Below are 17,494 nucleotides of genomic sequence, written 5' to 3' on the forward strand. Positions count from 1 at the left end.
TCCTTCTCAGCCAGACGCAGTATTCATTGCAGATCTGACCCCCGGGGCTGGCACTGAGGGGACCTAGGCCTGGTGCAGGGTGACATCCAGGCTCCAGGGACTGTCAGGGGCCATCTGCACCCTGCGAGCACCAAGTCCGCCGCACAGCTCCTGCGCTGGACAGGGAGGGCGCCTGGCACCAAACGCAGACCCACAGCCTGAGCTCCAGAGATTCTTTTTATTTTTGACACAGAGTCTTGTTGCGGAACCAGCCATGCCAGGTAGGGATACAAACAGAAGTAATGCGGAGGGCTGGAAAAAAAAAAAAAAAGGCAAATTATTGAATGCGGTAGTCAGGAAATACGGGGTTTTGTATTGGATTTCATTGTTATTTTGGGTTTAGAATGAGTGACTGAAGGTAGTTTTAAGGCTGGGATAGACAACTGTAAAGCTCCAGGCAACTGGGACCAGCAGGGTCTTGCTAACCTTCCTGTGAGATGGCTCTTCTGAGCTGTGTTTGATAGGGGATATGCCCAACCCTATGAGTACAGCTTCACATTCCTAACAGTCTGTGAGTCACAGCTGTCTTCAACAAATTAAAATCATTTCCTTTGCTTTTCTGACCTGGTTAAATGAATCACATGGTTCCTGCCCATTAATACCCCTACGTCAGTAACCAAACATGTGGCTGTTAGCTTGCTGCCTCCTTTTTCTTTATTATGCTTTGAACCGGAAAAGTTTATTTTTACAATCTGTGACTTGGGTTTCTGAAAGTCGGAAGTACCTTAGTGTATGTTGATATGTTTATTTTTTTAAATGCTTTACTGGGGTATACTTTGCATTCACTCTCCTTTGCCATGTCAGATCTAGACAACAGTCAATTTTATGTCTCTATACATGAGCCTATTATCAAAATGTCTAATACCCAGGATTATGAATTATGTGGTCTTTTGGGTCTGGTTCTTTCAGTCAGCCTAATAATTTTGGGTTTCCTTTCTGTGGTAGCGTGTATCATTACATCATTCCTCTTGGATAGCAAGTAGTGTTCTATTGCATGGACCAGACCACATGTTATGACCATTCATGTAAGAGTCTTTATGACTATAGGAATTTTATTTCTTTTGCATACTAACTGGGTTAGTTTCTGTGTCCTCTAGTGATTTTATGTGCAACATTTTGAGGGATAGCCCCATTTTAGTTTTGTTTAGTTTAGTTTTCAAGGTGGCTACAATATTTTACATTCCCATTTGCAGCATATGTGAGTTCCATATTCCTCACTTCTTTTCTAACATTTGTCATTGTATCTTTGCTATAGCCATTTAAGTGGGTGTTAATTAGTATTAATTGTGGTTTGACTTGTATTTTCTTACCAACGAATGAAATTGAGCCTATTGGCAAACTGTGTATCTTCTGTGGAAAATGTCTATTCAGTGATCATAGAACCTCTCTCCTCCCCCTAAATATCTGCCATTCAAAATCCCATGAAACACATGGAGGGGCAGTGTTCAAGTTGGGGACCCTGGGAAGTCCTCAGGCCACCCCTGCATGAGGGCTGCCCCAGGAGAGCAGGGTGAGCTTGTGAAGGCCCTGAAGCTCTGACGGCCCTGCTCACCTGAGACAGGGGCCCACACAGAGGAGGTGGCCTTGCCGGTCCCCCAATGCCTGGGTGTCCTCTAGAGACATTAGGGAGAAGGTTCTTTGCCAACAAGGATCCCTGCTAGCCAGCAGGCAGATATGTGTGTGTGTGTGTGTGTGTGTGTGTGTGTGTGTGTGTGTATACCAGATTTCTAGTGTTCACAGTGGAATTTGAAAATGAAAGTGTAAAGCTGAAAATTTAATCACGCATGATAACACACCTGCAAAATTAAACCACTGCATAATAACACTCTGCTCTGTGCTAGGTGGGTTGTTCCAGAACTCAGCGCCCCGGGAACCTCCCTCCCGACAGAGCCCTATAGTGTGTGAGGCCCCGTACATGTGAACCAGGGCGGAAATCTGCACAAGAGCACGGATGCGGACCCATCTGATGCCTCTGACAGGGCTGAGGGTAGCCCCTTGTCCTTCCTCAGCATTTTCACTGGGGCTGACCTGGGAGGTGCATGAGGCACTGGGGCTGGGAATTGTGCAGAAGTGCAGAAAGCATGGGGGCCGGGAACTGGTGAGGGGGGTGAGAAATAGGCCTTCCCACTGGAGGGGTCTGCGGAGGCACCCAGACCAGGACCCCATTTGGGAAGAGAGATAACTGGCCCTGGACATCCTTTCCTTGTGCTGACCAGTGGCCGTGGGGCCCTCAGAAGGGCTTGAAGATGAACCCCCTCAGAGGCACACCACCTGGGCACATCCTTCCAGGGAGCCAGGAGCAGCCACGGTGTCCCCTGCAGTCCCAGATCTGTGACTGGAAGGTGGGACTCCCTGGAGGAGCAAGGAGGAGGCTCTTCAGTGGGGCGGAGGGCCACACTCCAGGAGGAGCGGTGCATTCACACTTGACCATTCCTGCATCCCTTGCAGTGCCTGAAAGTGCTCAACATAAGCAGCTGGAACCTACCTTCTGGGGACCACAGCAGGCATGGGGACCTCACGTGCTTCTTTGTGATCATGGCTGAGGACTGGCAAGGCCAAATCATCGAACACACACGGGGCTTTCACCTGAATCAGTGGGTCCCTGCCAGCCTGCCATGACCCTCTGACATGCTATCGGTTCGGGGTCTGTGGGAAGACACTCAGCCACCCACTCAGTGACCACCCCATCTTTGTAGATGCATGACCACTCATCGCAACCCCAAACCTACAGCAGCTCTTCTGAAGCCCTTCCCTAGCAGAGCTGCTCAACCAGATTAGCTGGACCTGCAGAATCCACTTTGTGGGAATGCATAAGAAATTGTGGTGCGTGTGCCTCTTCTGCCCTGCCTGTCTCATGCACCCAGGGGAAGGGGATGAACCGGCCAGCCTGAACTCCAGCTGATGACCTGTCACTGTCTCCCATCACCCTCAGATGGGACTGTCTAGTTGCAAGAAAATAAACTCAGGGCTTCCTCCCTCTGATTCTACATTATGGTGACTTGCATAATTATTTCATTATATATTACAGTGTAATAATAGAAATAAAGTGCACAATAAATGTAATGTGCTTGAATCATCCCAAAACCATCCCACTGCCTCTCACTCCCAACCTCTCATCTGTGAAAAGATTGTCTTCCATGAAACCAGTCCTTTGTGCCAAAAAGAGTGGGGACTGCTGACATAATGCATTTGAGATTCATTTATGTTATTTTTAGTTTTTTTAGACAGAGTCTCACTCTGTCGCCAGGCTGGAGTGCAGTGGTGCGATCTCGGCTCACTGCAATCTCTGCCTCCAGGGTTTCAAGCAATTCTCCTGCCTCAGCCTCCTGAGTATCTGGGACTACAGGCACACACAACCACACCTGCTAATTTTTGTATTTTTAGTAGAGATGGGGTTTCACCACATTGGCAAGGGTGATCTCGAACTTCTGACCTCAAGTGAACGACCTGCCTTGGCCTCCCAAAGTGCTGGGATTACAGGTGTGAGCCACCATGCCTGGCTTCATTGATGTTATTGTTTGTATCAGTTCTTTTTAAAATTCCATGGCTGTACCACAGTTTGTTTATCCATTGCCCAGTTGAAGAACATTTGAGGTGGTTCCAGTTTTTGGCAAAGACAATGGAAACTGCTGTACATATTTGCATACAGGTTTTTGTGTGAACATACGTTTTCATTTCACTTGAGTAAAATGTATACATGGAATTGTTATGTCTGAAAATGCATGTTTGACTTGATAAGAAATGGCCCTACTATTTTTCCAAGTGTTAGCATCATTTTGCATTCCCACCAGCAATGCAAGAGAATTCTGGTTTTGTGCATTCTCACCAACTCTTGGTATTATTAGTTTTTCTTTCTTTTTTAGTCATTCCAATAGGGGTATAGCAGTATCACATAGTTTTGATTTGTATTTACTGAATGATCACTAATGCTGAGAATCTTTACATGTGATTTTCATTCAGTCTGTATGTCTTCTTTGGTGAAGTGTCTGCTCAGACATTTTTCCCGCTTCCTTTTTTTTTTTTTTTTTTTTTTTTTTGAGATGTGGTCTCACTCTGTTACCCAGGCTGGAGTGCAGTGGCACAATCTCGGCTCATTGCAACCTCCTGCTCCCGGGTTCAAGCGATTCTCCTGCTTCAGCCTCCCGGGTAGCTGGGATTACAGGCCCCCACCTGGGTAATTTTTGTATTTTTAGTAGAGACAAGGTTTCACTGTGGTGGCCAGGCTGGTCTCAAACTCCTGACCTCATGATCCACCTGCCTCAGCCTCCCAAAGTGCTGGGATTACAAGAGTGAGCCACCACGCCTGGCCAAGGGCTCGTTCCTTTTGAGGGTTGTGAAGGAAGGATTTGTTCTAGCTTCTCTCCTTGGCTTGTAGATGGCCATCTTCTTCCTGTTTTTTTCACATCACCTTCTGTTTGTCTGTTTCTGTGTCCAAATTTATCTCTCTCTTTTTTTTTAAATAAGGACACCACTCATATTAAACTAAGGCCCACTGTAATAACCTCATTTTAACTTGCCTACCTCTGTGAAGATTCTCTCTCCAAATAAGGTCATAGGCTGAGGTCCTGGGAGTCAGGACTCCAACATATCACTCTTTTAGTTCTGCCTATTGAAGAAGGGATGCCTTACAGAGAGGTAAGAGATTTGAGTTCCCTTCCTGGCTTAAGTCCTGAAAACCATCCAAGAAAGATTACCCACACTCGTTGCTCTCAAGAGAAAAAGCATAGAGACATCTTTTGCTATGGTTTGTTCGTTAACTATGATAGTTGGTGAGATTTTATACTCAACCTCTATCCAAAAGAGAAAGGACTGGGAGGAAGTGTTGACTGGTTAGCTCTATTACTTTTTGAAGTTAAAAACCTATCCTCTGCTCACCCCTGTCTTCATGCTAGGCTCAGTAGGTGATCTCCTGGCCATCTGTCTCATATTACCTCTTGTGCCAAATAAATACTTTAAAAATTATGGTAAAAAACATGTGAAATTTACCACCATATATTTTTTAGGGGGGAAGCAACTCAAACACCCTCAATGTACCATATATAGGCTTCAAATTCCTCTAGTTTTTCTTTAAGATGGGGATGGTTTGCCACAGGGGGTTTTTTTGTTTTTTTGTTTTTTTGGGTTTTTTTGACAGTGTCTTGCTCTGTTGCCCAGGCTGAAGTCCAATGGCAAGATCTTGGCTCACTGCCACCTCTGCCTCCCAGGTTTAAGTGATTCTCCTGCCTCAGCCACCCTCTCCCCGTCCAGTGGCTGGGATTACAGGTGTGAGCCACTGCGCCGGGCTAGAAGGCCTGTAATGGTCTAGCCTCAGCATGTGTTCTTGCCACTTCCCTAGGAGCAGAGGTGTTTTTTGTTTGTTTGTTTGTTTGTTTGTTTTTTCATCTGTTCCCTTCTCTCAGAGTCAACAGATTTTTCATCTGTGCTCTAGGGATGATAAAGCCTAATACTTCCTCTGTGAGATAGCAATATGGTAATAACAATAGCAACTCTACAGGAATTCTTTTTTTGAGACAAAGTCTCACTCTGTTGTTCAGACTGGAATGCAGTGGCATAATCACAGCTCACTGCAGCCTTGAACTTCTCTATAGGCATTGATATGATAAAATAGTAGGATTTAAGTTTTAAGGCATCTTACTCATATGTGATAGACAGTTGCTTATTGCATTTCATTCAATAGTTTCTTCCCCCACATCTTCATGTTATTTGCAAGGCTGAGCTCTTACCTTTTACACCTCCATCTAAGTCACTACAAGTGCTGATTATTACAACTCCTGAACATAACAACACACATGAAAAGTTTTCAGAAAAACAAAAAATATCTTACTGAATATCCTATTTGATTTAAGTTCTATTTAGTGTTACGTAATTTGGTGTGAACATTCCAGAAAGCTCTTTTTCTTGAGAGTTCGAATGTGGTAGAGTGCCCCTAAAACAATGTTGTATCTGGTGGGATATTTGCACAAGGCAATGAAGATGGGGAAAATCCACATTACGGTTTAGAGTAGAGGTCACAAATGGAAGATGAATTGCAAGGCTGGAGGCTATTACAGTTAAGACTCCAATCATAGTCAGTGTAGTAAGTGAGTAAGCCTAGTGTTATTTTAGAAAACTCCGTGCCTAGTCACAAGAGCAAAGACATGGAATCAACCTAAATGCCCATCAAGGGTACACTGGATAAAGAAAATGTGGCACATATACACCGTGGAATACGACACAACCATAAAAAATAATGAGATCATGTCCTTTGCAGCGACATGGATTGAGCTGGAGACTATTACCTTAAGTGAACTAACACAGGAACAGAAAACCAAATGCCACATATTGTCACTTAGAAGTGGGAACTAACCATTGAGCACACATGGACGCAAAGAAGGGAACGGCATACACTGGCTCCACTCAGAGACTTTCACATATGCACATACATGCAAAAAACGACAAGGTCATGCTCAAATACAATGACCCCAGATCCACACCCTCCAAAGTCAGCTACTCGAACACACACACCCCACCCATGTCTACAGGGGAACCTCACACACACTTGCTCCTTACATGATTTAAAGAAGTGTCTGTGTTGGGGGCTGTGTCGTGCTGCTCAGGGATTGGTGTTCTCAGTGTTCTGGCCCTGAGAGCAACTTTTCAATTTTTTCTTCCTATACCCTGAAGGCTGAATTGTAGAATTCATCCTATAGCCTGGGCATGGAGGCAAAGCCCCAAAATGATTCCCCAACAGGCCACAGAAGCGGCTCAGGGCTGGGCCCAGATCAAGGGGTCCTCTTAGATGTTTATATTTGATGTTGAAAGTGACATGGGAATAAAGGTTTCATCTGTGCTTTTGTTTCTAGTCTCAAACTCCATTTTGCTGTGTGATCTTCAGCAACATTTCCCTCTTTGAGCCTCATATTTTCTATATATATTGTGGGAAATCTGGAGTTTGGAACATGAGTTTCCTGTCTCAGGACTCAGTCTAACATCTATAAATGGCTGGTAGGACATAAACTAGAACTTGTTTTTTTTTTGTTTTTTTTTTTTTTTGAGATGAAGTTTAGCTCTTGTTCCGTTGCCCAGGCTGGAGTGCAATGGCAGGATCTCAGCTCACTGCAACCTCCATCTGCTGGGTTCAATAGATTCTCTTGCCTCAGCCTCCCAAGTAGCTGAGATTACAAGCACATGCCACCACCTCCCAGTTATTCTTTATTTTTATTTTTTATTTTTTGTATTTTTAGTAGACATGGGGTTTCACCATGTTGGCCAGGCTGGTCTCGAACTCCTGACCTCAGGTGATCCACACACCTCAGTATCCCAAAGTGCTGGGATTACAGACATGAGCCACCACTGCCAACGAGGGCATGAACCAGATCTATGATACTCAAAATGTGGTCCACTAGCCAGCACTCACCTCACCTGGGAGCTTATTAAAAATACAGAAGAATCAAGTGAGGTGGCTCACCCTTGTAATCCCAGCACTTTGGGAGGCCGACGTGGCCAGATCACTTGAGGTCAGGAGTTCAACACCAGCCTAGCCAACATGGTGAAACCCCATCTCTACAAAAAATACAAAAAAATCTTGGCTGGGCGCGGTGGCTCAAGCCTGTAATCCCAGCACTTTGGGAGGCCAAGGCAGGTGGATCACGAGGTCAAGAGATCGAGACCATCCTGGTCAACATGGTGAAACCCCGTCTCTACTAAAAAATACAAAAAATTAGCTGGGCATGGTGGTGCGTGCCTGTAATCCCAGCTACTCAGGAGGTTGAGGCAGGAGAATTGCTTGAACCCAGGAGGCGGAGGTTGCGGTGAGCCGAGATCGCGCCATTGCACTCCAGCCTGGGTAACAAGAGCGAAACTCCGTCTCAAAAAAAAAAGAAAAAAAAAATCTTAGCCAGGTACGGTGGCAGGTGCCTGTAATCCCAGCTACTGAAGAGGCTGAGGCAGCAGAATCTCTTGAACTAGGAGGCAGAGATTGCAGTGAGCCAAGATCGCACCACTGCACTCCAGTCTGAGCCACAGAGCGAGACTTCATCTCAAATAAATATTTTTAAAAATTAAAAATAGCAAAAAAAAATAAAAATAAATAAAAGATAGCTTTCTTGTCGTGGCCTGCACAGTGTTGGCTCGTGGGTCTCTGAGACCTGAAAATTGAGTGTTTTCACACCCCAGGGGCTTCCTCTGGCAGCTCTGCAGCTGTCACCATGCCACAGAATGAATATACTGAATTACATTGAAAACGCTATGGATATCGTTTGGATGACCATGAGAAAAAGAGAAAGAAGGAAAGTCCTGAGGCTCATGAACGTTCAAAGAAGGCAAAGAAAATGACTGTTCTGAAGGCTAAGCTTTACCATAAACAGTGCCATGCTGAGAAAATACAAATGAAAAAGACTATCAAGATGCATGAAAGGAGAAACACCAAACAGAAGAATGATGAAAAGACTCCACAGGGAGCAGTATCTGCCTATCTGCTGGACAGAGCAGGGCAACCTCAAGCTAAAGCACTTTCCAGTATGATTAAACAGAAACGAAAAGAGAAGGGGGGAAAATGGGAAGTCCCTCTGCCTAAAGTATGTGCCCAGGGAGAAACAGAAGCATTGAAAGTTATTCGAGGGCCAGGCATGGTGGCTCAGGCCTGTAATCCCAGCACTTTGGGAGGCCAAGAGGGTGGATCACAAGTTCAGGAGTTCAAGACCAGACTGGCCAACATGGTGAAACCCCATCTGTACTAAAAATACAAAAATTAGCTGGGCGTGGTGGCAGGCACCTGTAATCCCAATTACTTGGGAGGCTGAGGCAGAGACTTGCTTGAACTCGGGTAGCGGATGTTGCAGTGAGCCAAGATGGTGCCACTGCACTCCAGACTGGGTGACAGAGCAAGACTCTGTCTCAAAAAAAAAAAAAAAAAGTTATTTAAACAGGGAAGAGAAAGAAGAAGGCATGGAAGACGATGGTTACTAAAGTCTGCTTTGTTGGAGATGTCTTTATAAGTAAACCACCTAAATATGAAAGATTCATCAGGCCAATGGGCTTGCGTTTCAAGAAAGCCCATGTAACACATCCTGAACTGAAAGCCACCTTTTACCTACCAATAGTTGGTGTAAAGAAGAATCCCTCATCCCCACTGTATACAACTTTGGGTGCTATTACCAAAGGTATTGTCATTGAGGTAAATGTGAGCAAATTGGACCTTATGACGCAAGGACACAAAGTTATTTGGGGAAAATATGCCCGGGTTACAAACAATCCTGAAAATGGTGTATGCATAAATGCCGTCTTACTGGTTTGACAGCAATTTCATATATCATTATTGAGGACTCCACACCAACTGAAAAAACTGCCATTACTGTAATGTTTCTGAATACTACCAAACAGCCATACATGTCTGGAATCAAGAGATTTATTCAATTATAAACATTAAAATGGAAATAAATAAATAAATAAATAAATAAACAGGCTGGTCCGAAGGTAGTGAGTTATCTCAACTGATTGTTCACAGTCAGTTACAGATCAAACTCCTTGTTGCACTCTTTCCCTGCTTCTCACTACTGCACTCGACTAATCTTTAAAAAAAAAATTTTTTTTTAAGAAAAAAAAAAATAGTCCGGGTGCAGTTTGGCTCATGCCTGTAATCCCAGCACTTTGGGAAGCTAAGGCATGGTGGTTCACACCTATAATCCCAGCACTTTAGGGGGCTGAGGCTGGTGGATCGCCTGAGGTCAGGCGTTTGAGACCAGCCTGGCCAACATGATGAAACCCTCCTGTCTACTAAAAATACAAAAATTAGCCAGGAATAGTGGTGGGTGCCTGTAATCCAGCTACTCAGGAGGCTGATGGAGGAGAATCACCTGGACGACAGAGTGAGACTTCATCTCAAAAATAAATAAATAAATAAAATCCTTTCTAAGCATTACAGATGCTTATACTTGTTCCCTGGTTTGTTAGAGGTAGGAAGGGGGAAAGGGTTCTAGGCCAGAATGTTCCTAGTTAGAAAACATATTGAAATTATAGTCTTTGCTATGTATGTGCACCATTTACTCAAAGGTACTCTGTCTATAGTGAAAAACTTAAGTCCTATTTGAAACATCTCATCTTCCTAGATGTTTAAAAATTCACAACATAGGCCGGGCATGGTGGCTCATACCTGTAATCCCAGCACTTAGGAAGGCTGAGGCAGGCAGATCACCTGAGGTCGTGAGTTGGAGACCAGCCTGACCAACATGGAGAAACCCCATCTCTATTAAAAGTACAAAATTAGCTGGGTGTAGTGGCACATTCCTGTAATCATAGCTACTCGGGAGGCTGAGGCAGAAGAATCGCTTGAACCCAGGAGGCAGAGGTTGCAGTGAGCTGAGATCGCGCCATTGCACTCCAGCCTGGGCAACAAGAGCAAAATTCCATCTCAGAAAAAAAAGCACAACATATGTTAAAAGAAAAGGGCTAAGAGAAGCGTTCTATGCTCACGGGTTAGATTAGTTCAGATGGCCTAACCATTGTTTTATATGTGCATTTTAGTTATTGTTGCTGTGTATTAAATAACAAATATTTTATAATGCTTAAGGTATATTAAAAGTAGAGGAAGGAAAATAATCCCTTTATAAACATGCTCTTGTTAGTTTTTAGGAAGGCCTGTCTTCTGGGAGAGACCTTTGTCCCTAGACCTCTTGGAGCTAGACATAGTCCTATACTTAGTCCCTGGAATAGTGGAGGGAGAAGAGAAAGAGTAGAGGGAAAGGGTCTTCACTAAATATCTAGAAGATGGTTTTAAATTAAAATTCTAGGTCTACATGTGCATTTTTAGTAAAGTGCTTGTGTTTCCTGAGGACAAAGTTCATTGTTTTGCAACATCTATGCTTTATAGATGTCCTGAGGTGACAATGTAAGACAAGGATATCCAATCTTTTGGCTTCCCTGGGCCACACTGGAAGAACTTTTTTGGGCCACACACAAAATATACTAACACTGATGAAGTTGAAGAGCTAAAGAAAAAAAAATGGCAAAAAATAATCTCATAACGTTTTTAAAAAGTTTATGATTTTTTTTGAGATGGAGTCTTGCTCAAAAATCAAAAAAACTAATGATTTTTCTTTTTTTTGAGACGGAGTCTTGCTCTGCTGCCCAGGCCTCCCAGGTTCAAGCGATTCTCCCGCCTCAGCCTCCCAAGTAGCTGACTATAGGCATGTGCCACCACGCCCAGCTAATTTTTTTATTTTTTGTATTTTTAGTAGAGACAGGGTTTTACCTCATTAGCCAGGATGGTCTCAATTTCCCGACCTCGTGATCTGCCCGCCTCAGCCCCGCAAAGTGCTGGGATTACAGGCGTGAGCCACTGCATCTGGCCTGATGATTTTTTTTAATGAGCGCTTACTCCATATTGTAAAATACAGAGAAGCAGAGATATGGTGGTTGACCCCAAGGGGGAAGGAGTGCTGTCATTTGCTCCTGAGACTGCAAGAGCAGGTGGATGGCTTAAAGAACCCATGGCTCAGGACCAAAACCTGAAATGCAGGATTCATGAATCCAAGTAATTAATAGTAGGATTGGAAGTCTGAGGTGCACAGGTGAAAAAGCCCAGGGCAACGGCCAGAAGGAGCAGGTGCTCAGAAGAGGGAGGTAGAGGGAGATTGGGACAGTAGATAGCCAGGACACGGAAGATAATCAAGAGGGGCACAGGCCATGTCGTTTCCTTCCTTCCTTCCTCCTCCACGTACCACATTACCACTGTCTTGTAAAGTTCAAATCAAATGTCACCTGCCCCATGAAGGCCTCCCTGATTTCCACAGCCGGCATTGAGCCCTCCCTCCTCTGTGCTCCCCTGGCTCACTCTCTCCTCCATCTGAGCTTTGCCACACTCTACCTCCTCCTATTTTAACTTTCTTCCCCCCAGACAGGGCCTCACTCTGTTGGCCAAGCTTGAATACACTTGCACAGTCCCAGCTCACCGCAACCTCTGCCTCCCGGCTCAAGCAGTCCTCCCACCTCAGCCTCCCAAGTAGCTGCAACTACAGGTGCACACCACCATGCCAGGCTAATTTTTGTATTTTGTCGTTGTAGTGACAGGGTCTCACTATGTTGCCTAGGCTGGTCTCAACCTGGACTCAAGCAATCCTCCTGCCTTGGCCTCCCAAAGTGCTAGGATTACAGACATGAGCCATTGCACCTGGCCCATATTTTAACACTTTTAAAAATTAACTGGTGTTTGTCCTTTGCATTTAGCACTCCAGCAGCCTTGAATGGAGACGTGACAGCTGGACCTACGGCTACTATCTTGGACCACTGGGAGTCAGCCACACTTTAGGGAGGGCAGAGCGAGGAGCTGGAAGGACCTGACTTCCTAAGGATTCAGTGGCTCAGAAATGCCACACCAGCCCTGGACTGCTTATCTCCAGATTTTTATGTGAGAAAGATATATTTTATGTTAAGTCAATTATTTGAGGTCTCTGTTAATTGCAGACAACCCCAATTTTAACTATGCATTGGGAATTATTTCTGACTCCTTTTCTACCTCTCTCTGCATTGAATTACCAAATCCGTCTGATTCTGCTTTCTTGATATGCCCCAGATCTGTTGTAACCTTTTCTCAATCGCTGTTACCTCTACCTGAACTCGGGCAATCAGAATTTCTTGCCTTCCTTCTACCTAGTCACCCCACCTGTAGGGTTGTTCCTTCCAATCCACCTTTCATATCAGGAACTCAAATGAGCATATATATGTATGCATATATACACACACAAAAAAAGTATATGCAGATACACACACACATACACACATGGAAAAGTACAGAATTCAATGTAACAAATACTCAACCCCAAAATGGTGACAATTCTTCATCTTATCTGTTTTTGTTTTTGTTTTTTAAACAGAGTCTTGCTCTGTGCCCAGGCTGGAGTACAGTGGCGCAATCTAGGCTCACTGCAGCCTCCGCCTTCCAGGTTCAAGCGATTCTCCTGCCTCAGATCCCCTAGTAGCTGGGATTACAGGTGCCCACCACCATGCCTGGCTAATTTTTTGTATTTTTAATAGAGACAGGATTTCACCATGCTGGCCAGGCTATCTCAAATTCTTGACTTCAGGTGATCCACCCACCTTGGCCTCCCAAAGTGCTGGGATTACAGGTGTGAGCCACTGAACTGGCCTCTTATCTGTAATTTTTATGAAGCAAATATGATAAAGTTGTCTCCTTCCCCCACAAAAGCAAATACTCTTTCAGGCCCTCCTAATCCTGTATTGAACTATATCCTTGGCATACTTTTTCCAATGTTTACATAAATTTATGAATGAATGTATGTTATGGTTTCACGTATTTTAAAAATTTTATTCAAGTGGCACCATATTATATGTATAATTCTATAACATGTTTCTTTGTTTTTGAGTTCATTTATGTTAGTATTTCTGTAATGCTCCATCATGAGTCTATAACAGAACATCCATCTCTTCCTCCATCAATGGGCAATCAGGTTGTTCTCTGTTTTGTTTTTAAACAACGCTTCACTGACAGCCTTAAAAATGTGTGAAAAGCTGGGCACAGTGGTTCACACCTGTAATCCCAGCACTTTGGGAGGCTGAGGTGAGCGGATTTTCTGAGATCGGGTGTTTGAGACCAGCCTGACCAACATGGAGAAACCCCATCTCTACTAAAAATACAAAATATAGCTGGGCGTGGTGGCACATGCCTACAATCCCAGCTACTCGGGAGGCTGAGGCAGGAGAATCGCTTGAACCCAGGAGGTGGAGGTTGTGGTGAGCAGAGATCACACCTCTGCACACCAGCCTGGACAACAAGAGCAAAACTCTGTCTCCAAAAAAAAAAAAAAAAAAAATGGGAGAAGATATCTAGTGCTTATACCTGGAAGTGTAATTGTTTTGGGAATAGTTGTTATGAGTTGAAATGTGCCCCCAAAAAAGGTATGTTTAAGTTCTAACCTGGAGAACCCAATAGTGTGATCTATTTCAAAACAGGGACTTTGAAGATGTAATCAGGTGAAGATGAGGCAATTAAGATGCACCCTACCCCAATATGATTGGTGTCCTTACAAGAGGAGAAAAGACAGACAGGGAGAGAACACCATGTGACGCCAGAGGCAGAGAATAGCGATGCTTCTAACAGAACAGGAATGTCCAGGAGTACAGACGATTATCAGAAGCTAGGAGAAGCATGGAACAGAGTGTCTGAAACCCTATAAGGCACAAACTCTGCCAATGTCTTGATTTTTTACTTTGGGCCTCCAGAATTGTGAGTGGATAAATTTCTGTCATTTTAAACCACCCAGTTCATGGAGATTTGTTACAGCAGCCTGAGCAAACTAATGTACTGGTAGAATCCCAAGTCATGGCCTGTAGAAGCATAGGTCAAAGTCAGAGAGAAGAGTATATGTGTCTCAGACAGTAAACTGGAGCTGGACTGGAACAACCTAGAATGTGACTCTACGTAGGGATCTAGACCAGGCGTCCCCAAACTACGGGGGCCGCATCTGAGGCCATTTATCCGGCCCCTGCCGCACTTCAGGAAGGGGCACCTCTTTCATTGGTGGTCAGTGACAGGAGCACAGTATGTGGCAGCCCTCCAACGGTCTGAGGGACAGTGAACTGGCCCCCTGTGTAAAAAGTTTGGGGACGCCGGGCGCGGTGGCTCAAGCCTGTAATCCCAGCACTTTGGGAGGCCGAGGCGGGTGGATCACGAGGTCAAAAGATCGAGACCATCCTGGTCAACATAGTGAAACCCCGTCTCTACTAAAAATACAAAAAATTAGCTGGGTATGGTGGCGCGTGCCTGTAATCCCAGCTACTCAGGAGGCTGAGGCAGGAGAATTGCCTGAGCCCGGGAGGCGGAGGTTGCGGTGAGCCAAGATCGCGCCATTGCACTCCAGCCTGGGTAACAAGAGTGAAACTCCGTCTCAAAAAAAAAAAAAAAAAAATTGGGGGGACGCCTGATCTGGACTTATTCATTCAGGCAAGGAGAGCCACAGAGGAGAAATGAAATCGGCAAAATACACAGTTCTATCTCAGTTTTATGTATGCATGTATGTATGTATTTAGAGAAGGGGTCTCACTCTGTTACCCAGGCTGGAGCGCAGCAGCACAATCTTAGCTCACTGCACCCTTGAGTTAATGGTTTCAAGCGATCCTCCCTCCTCAACCTTCTAAGTAGCTTGAACCACACGCACGAAACAGCACACTCAGCTAAATTTTTTTACTTTTTGTAGAGATGAGGGTCTCATCTTGTTGCCCAGGCTGGTCCCAAACTCTTGGTTTCATGCCATCCTCCTGCCTTAGTCTACCAAAGTGCTGGGTTTACAGGCATGAGCCAACACACTGGGCCTCTATCTGGATTTAAGAGACGAGTATCAGAAAAATGGCCTACACATGAGAAAGACTCGTGGACTTGTCTGAAATTCATTTGCTTTTTCCTTTAAAACTGATTCGTACCCATCCACAAACAATTATCAGGATTTGACATACACGAGTTTGTCATTAATGACCATGGGTTATTTTGTGCTTACTAAATCAGGCCCTGTTTTAGACATAATCTGCTAATCTTATTAATCCTCACAACTGCCCCACAAAACACACTTGCGACCCTCTCCATGATAGGATCAAAGAGGCCCGGAGAGGTGGCTCATGCCTGTAATCCCAGCACTCTGAGAAGCTGAGGCAGGCAGATCACTTGAGGTCAGGAATTTGAGACCAGCCCGGCCAGTATGGTCAAACCCTATCTGTACTGAAAATAGAAAAATTAGCCGGGCATGGTGGTGGGCGCCTGTAATCCCAGCAACTCGGGGAGCTACGGCAGGAGAATCGCTTGAACCCGGGAAGCAGAGGTTGTAGTGAGCAGAGATTATGCCACTGCACTCCAGCCTGGACAACAAAGCAAGACTCCATAGCAAAAACAAAAAAAGGCGGGGCGGAGCGGTGGGGTGGGGCATAAGGAAACATTCAGGAATGTGAAATGAATTGGCACTTAGAGAAACCATTAGGGTTGAAAGTAAGGCCACCTTGGGTCCTAATGGCTGTAAGTCATCGGACAAAATACGTCAACTATGTCAGCCTACATTTTCTCATCTTTCAAACTGCCATAACAGCAGCCACCTCTTCGGCCCGGCCAGACCCGGCCGGCTGGACTAAATGAATGAGGCGCAGCAAGCGCTCGGCGCAGGTTTCACCAGTGTTGTCATCCTCTGCCACAACCTCCGCCGGGGCCATGCCGCTCCGCCCCGCCGGCCGCCAGGGGTCGCTGTGACGCGGCTCGGGCCCGGCGTGCGGCCGCTCTGGCCCAGGGAGGTCGCTGTCCTTATCTTCAGCAGTAGCCCGCGCCCAGTGTCTGTGTCAGCTCGTCCCCTGCTTTGTCCTGCGGCGGCTCACTGCCCTCCTACCGTCCACCATGGCCCTGCTGCACTCCCGTCGCGTCCTCTCCGGCATCGCCGCCGCCTTCCACCCGGGCCTCGCCGCCGCGGCCTCTGCCAGAGCCAGGTAAGCCAAGGGAGACGGAGATGGAGCCAGGCGACGGCCCTGCCCAGCTGAGCTGCGAGCGCCCCAGAACATTCACCCCTCCCGGCTCCTGAACTGTCACACACACACTTTTTTGCCACCCCCTCGGCTTTCCCTTCCCGGGGGCTGAGGGTTGAGCCTCCGTGCCCCACGGTGATCCTCAGGAACCCACATGCCTCCCCGCCGCACCCGGCCTCGCAGGAAGGCGTGCAACGCTATCCCTGGGGAAAAGAAGTGTGGCCCTCGGCGGCTCCCGGACTTCCATTCAAGGGGGAGGGGTGCGGAGACCAAGTTGGCCGCGGCGCCGAGGGGTGCCTGTGCCCTTGACCAGGTGCCCTGGGGGTAGCCGGCGCACCTGTCCTGGCCTCCCGCCCGCCCGAGCCGGGTCGGCACGCGGCCGCTGGCTCCGCTTGTGTGCCTAGGGCGGGAAGCGCACAAGAGGAAGGTTTCCGGGACGCCGGCATTCGGGCCTCGCTTTCCTCCCGGCATCCCCGACCTTGGCGTGGGGCATCCTCCAGATCCTGCGACCCCCCCGCCCCACCGGGGTCCCTGTGATCCCGAGGCCCCCGTTGAGCCTTTGCTTGGGAGAGGATCGAGATGTAGTGTGCCTCCCTTTTTTTTTTTTTCCCTACCTTGTTACCCCTAAGGAGATCTGTTGCAGAGAAGCCATCAATCTTCCTCTCCATCTCCCTGTGCTCTTTCATTCAGTAAATATTTCGTTAACTGCAGTTTCTCAGAGCCAGGCTCTGGACCGGATGCTGGCGATACACTGTGAACAAGGCGAGGGAAGGACAATGACAAATTGTCATTGCCCAAAATATGACAACATGATTTCGTACTGCGGTGTGTATAGTAATATAGAGGGAAATTTCAGAGCATGAAATGAGCTCTGGCAATTCATTCCCAGTGGAGACCGGAGCCAGACGATTAATTCAACTCAAGAAGGCGATTTGGGGCACTCTGCTTAAGTACTACCTTAATAAGG

The 17,494-nt window shown here is 46.2% G+C and overlaps 1 protein-coding gene and 1 pseudogene across 1 annotated transcript in view; both read left to right on the forward strand.

The window, feature by feature from the left end:
* Positions 1 to 8,225: 8,225 nt before the first annotated feature.
* LOC101042359 (ribosome biogenesis protein NSA2 homolog) lies at positions 8,226 to 9,313 on the forward strand (annotated as a pseudogene).
* Positions 9,314 to 16,284: 6,971 nt separating this feature from the next.
* GOT2 (glutamic-oxaloacetic transaminase 2) overlaps positions 16,285 to 17,494 on the forward strand; it is a 28,798-nt gene continuing 27,588 nt past the window's right edge. Inside the window, exon 1 of the mRNA XM_010331381.3 lies at positions 16,285 to 16,491. Coding sequence (XP_010329683.1) covers positions 16,403 to 16,491 — 89 coding nt within the window. The 5' untranslated portion in view covers positions 16,285 to 16,402. The remainder of the gene's footprint in view (positions 16,492 to 17,494) is intronic.

Source organism: Saimiri boliviensis, chromosome 1 (genome assembly GCF_048565385.1).
Source record: "Saimiri boliviensis isolate mSaiBol1 chromosome 1, mSaiBol1.pri, whole genome shotgun sequence".
Taxonomy (NCBI): Eukaryota; Metazoa; Chordata; class Mammalia; order Primates; family Cebidae; genus Saimiri; species Saimiri boliviensis.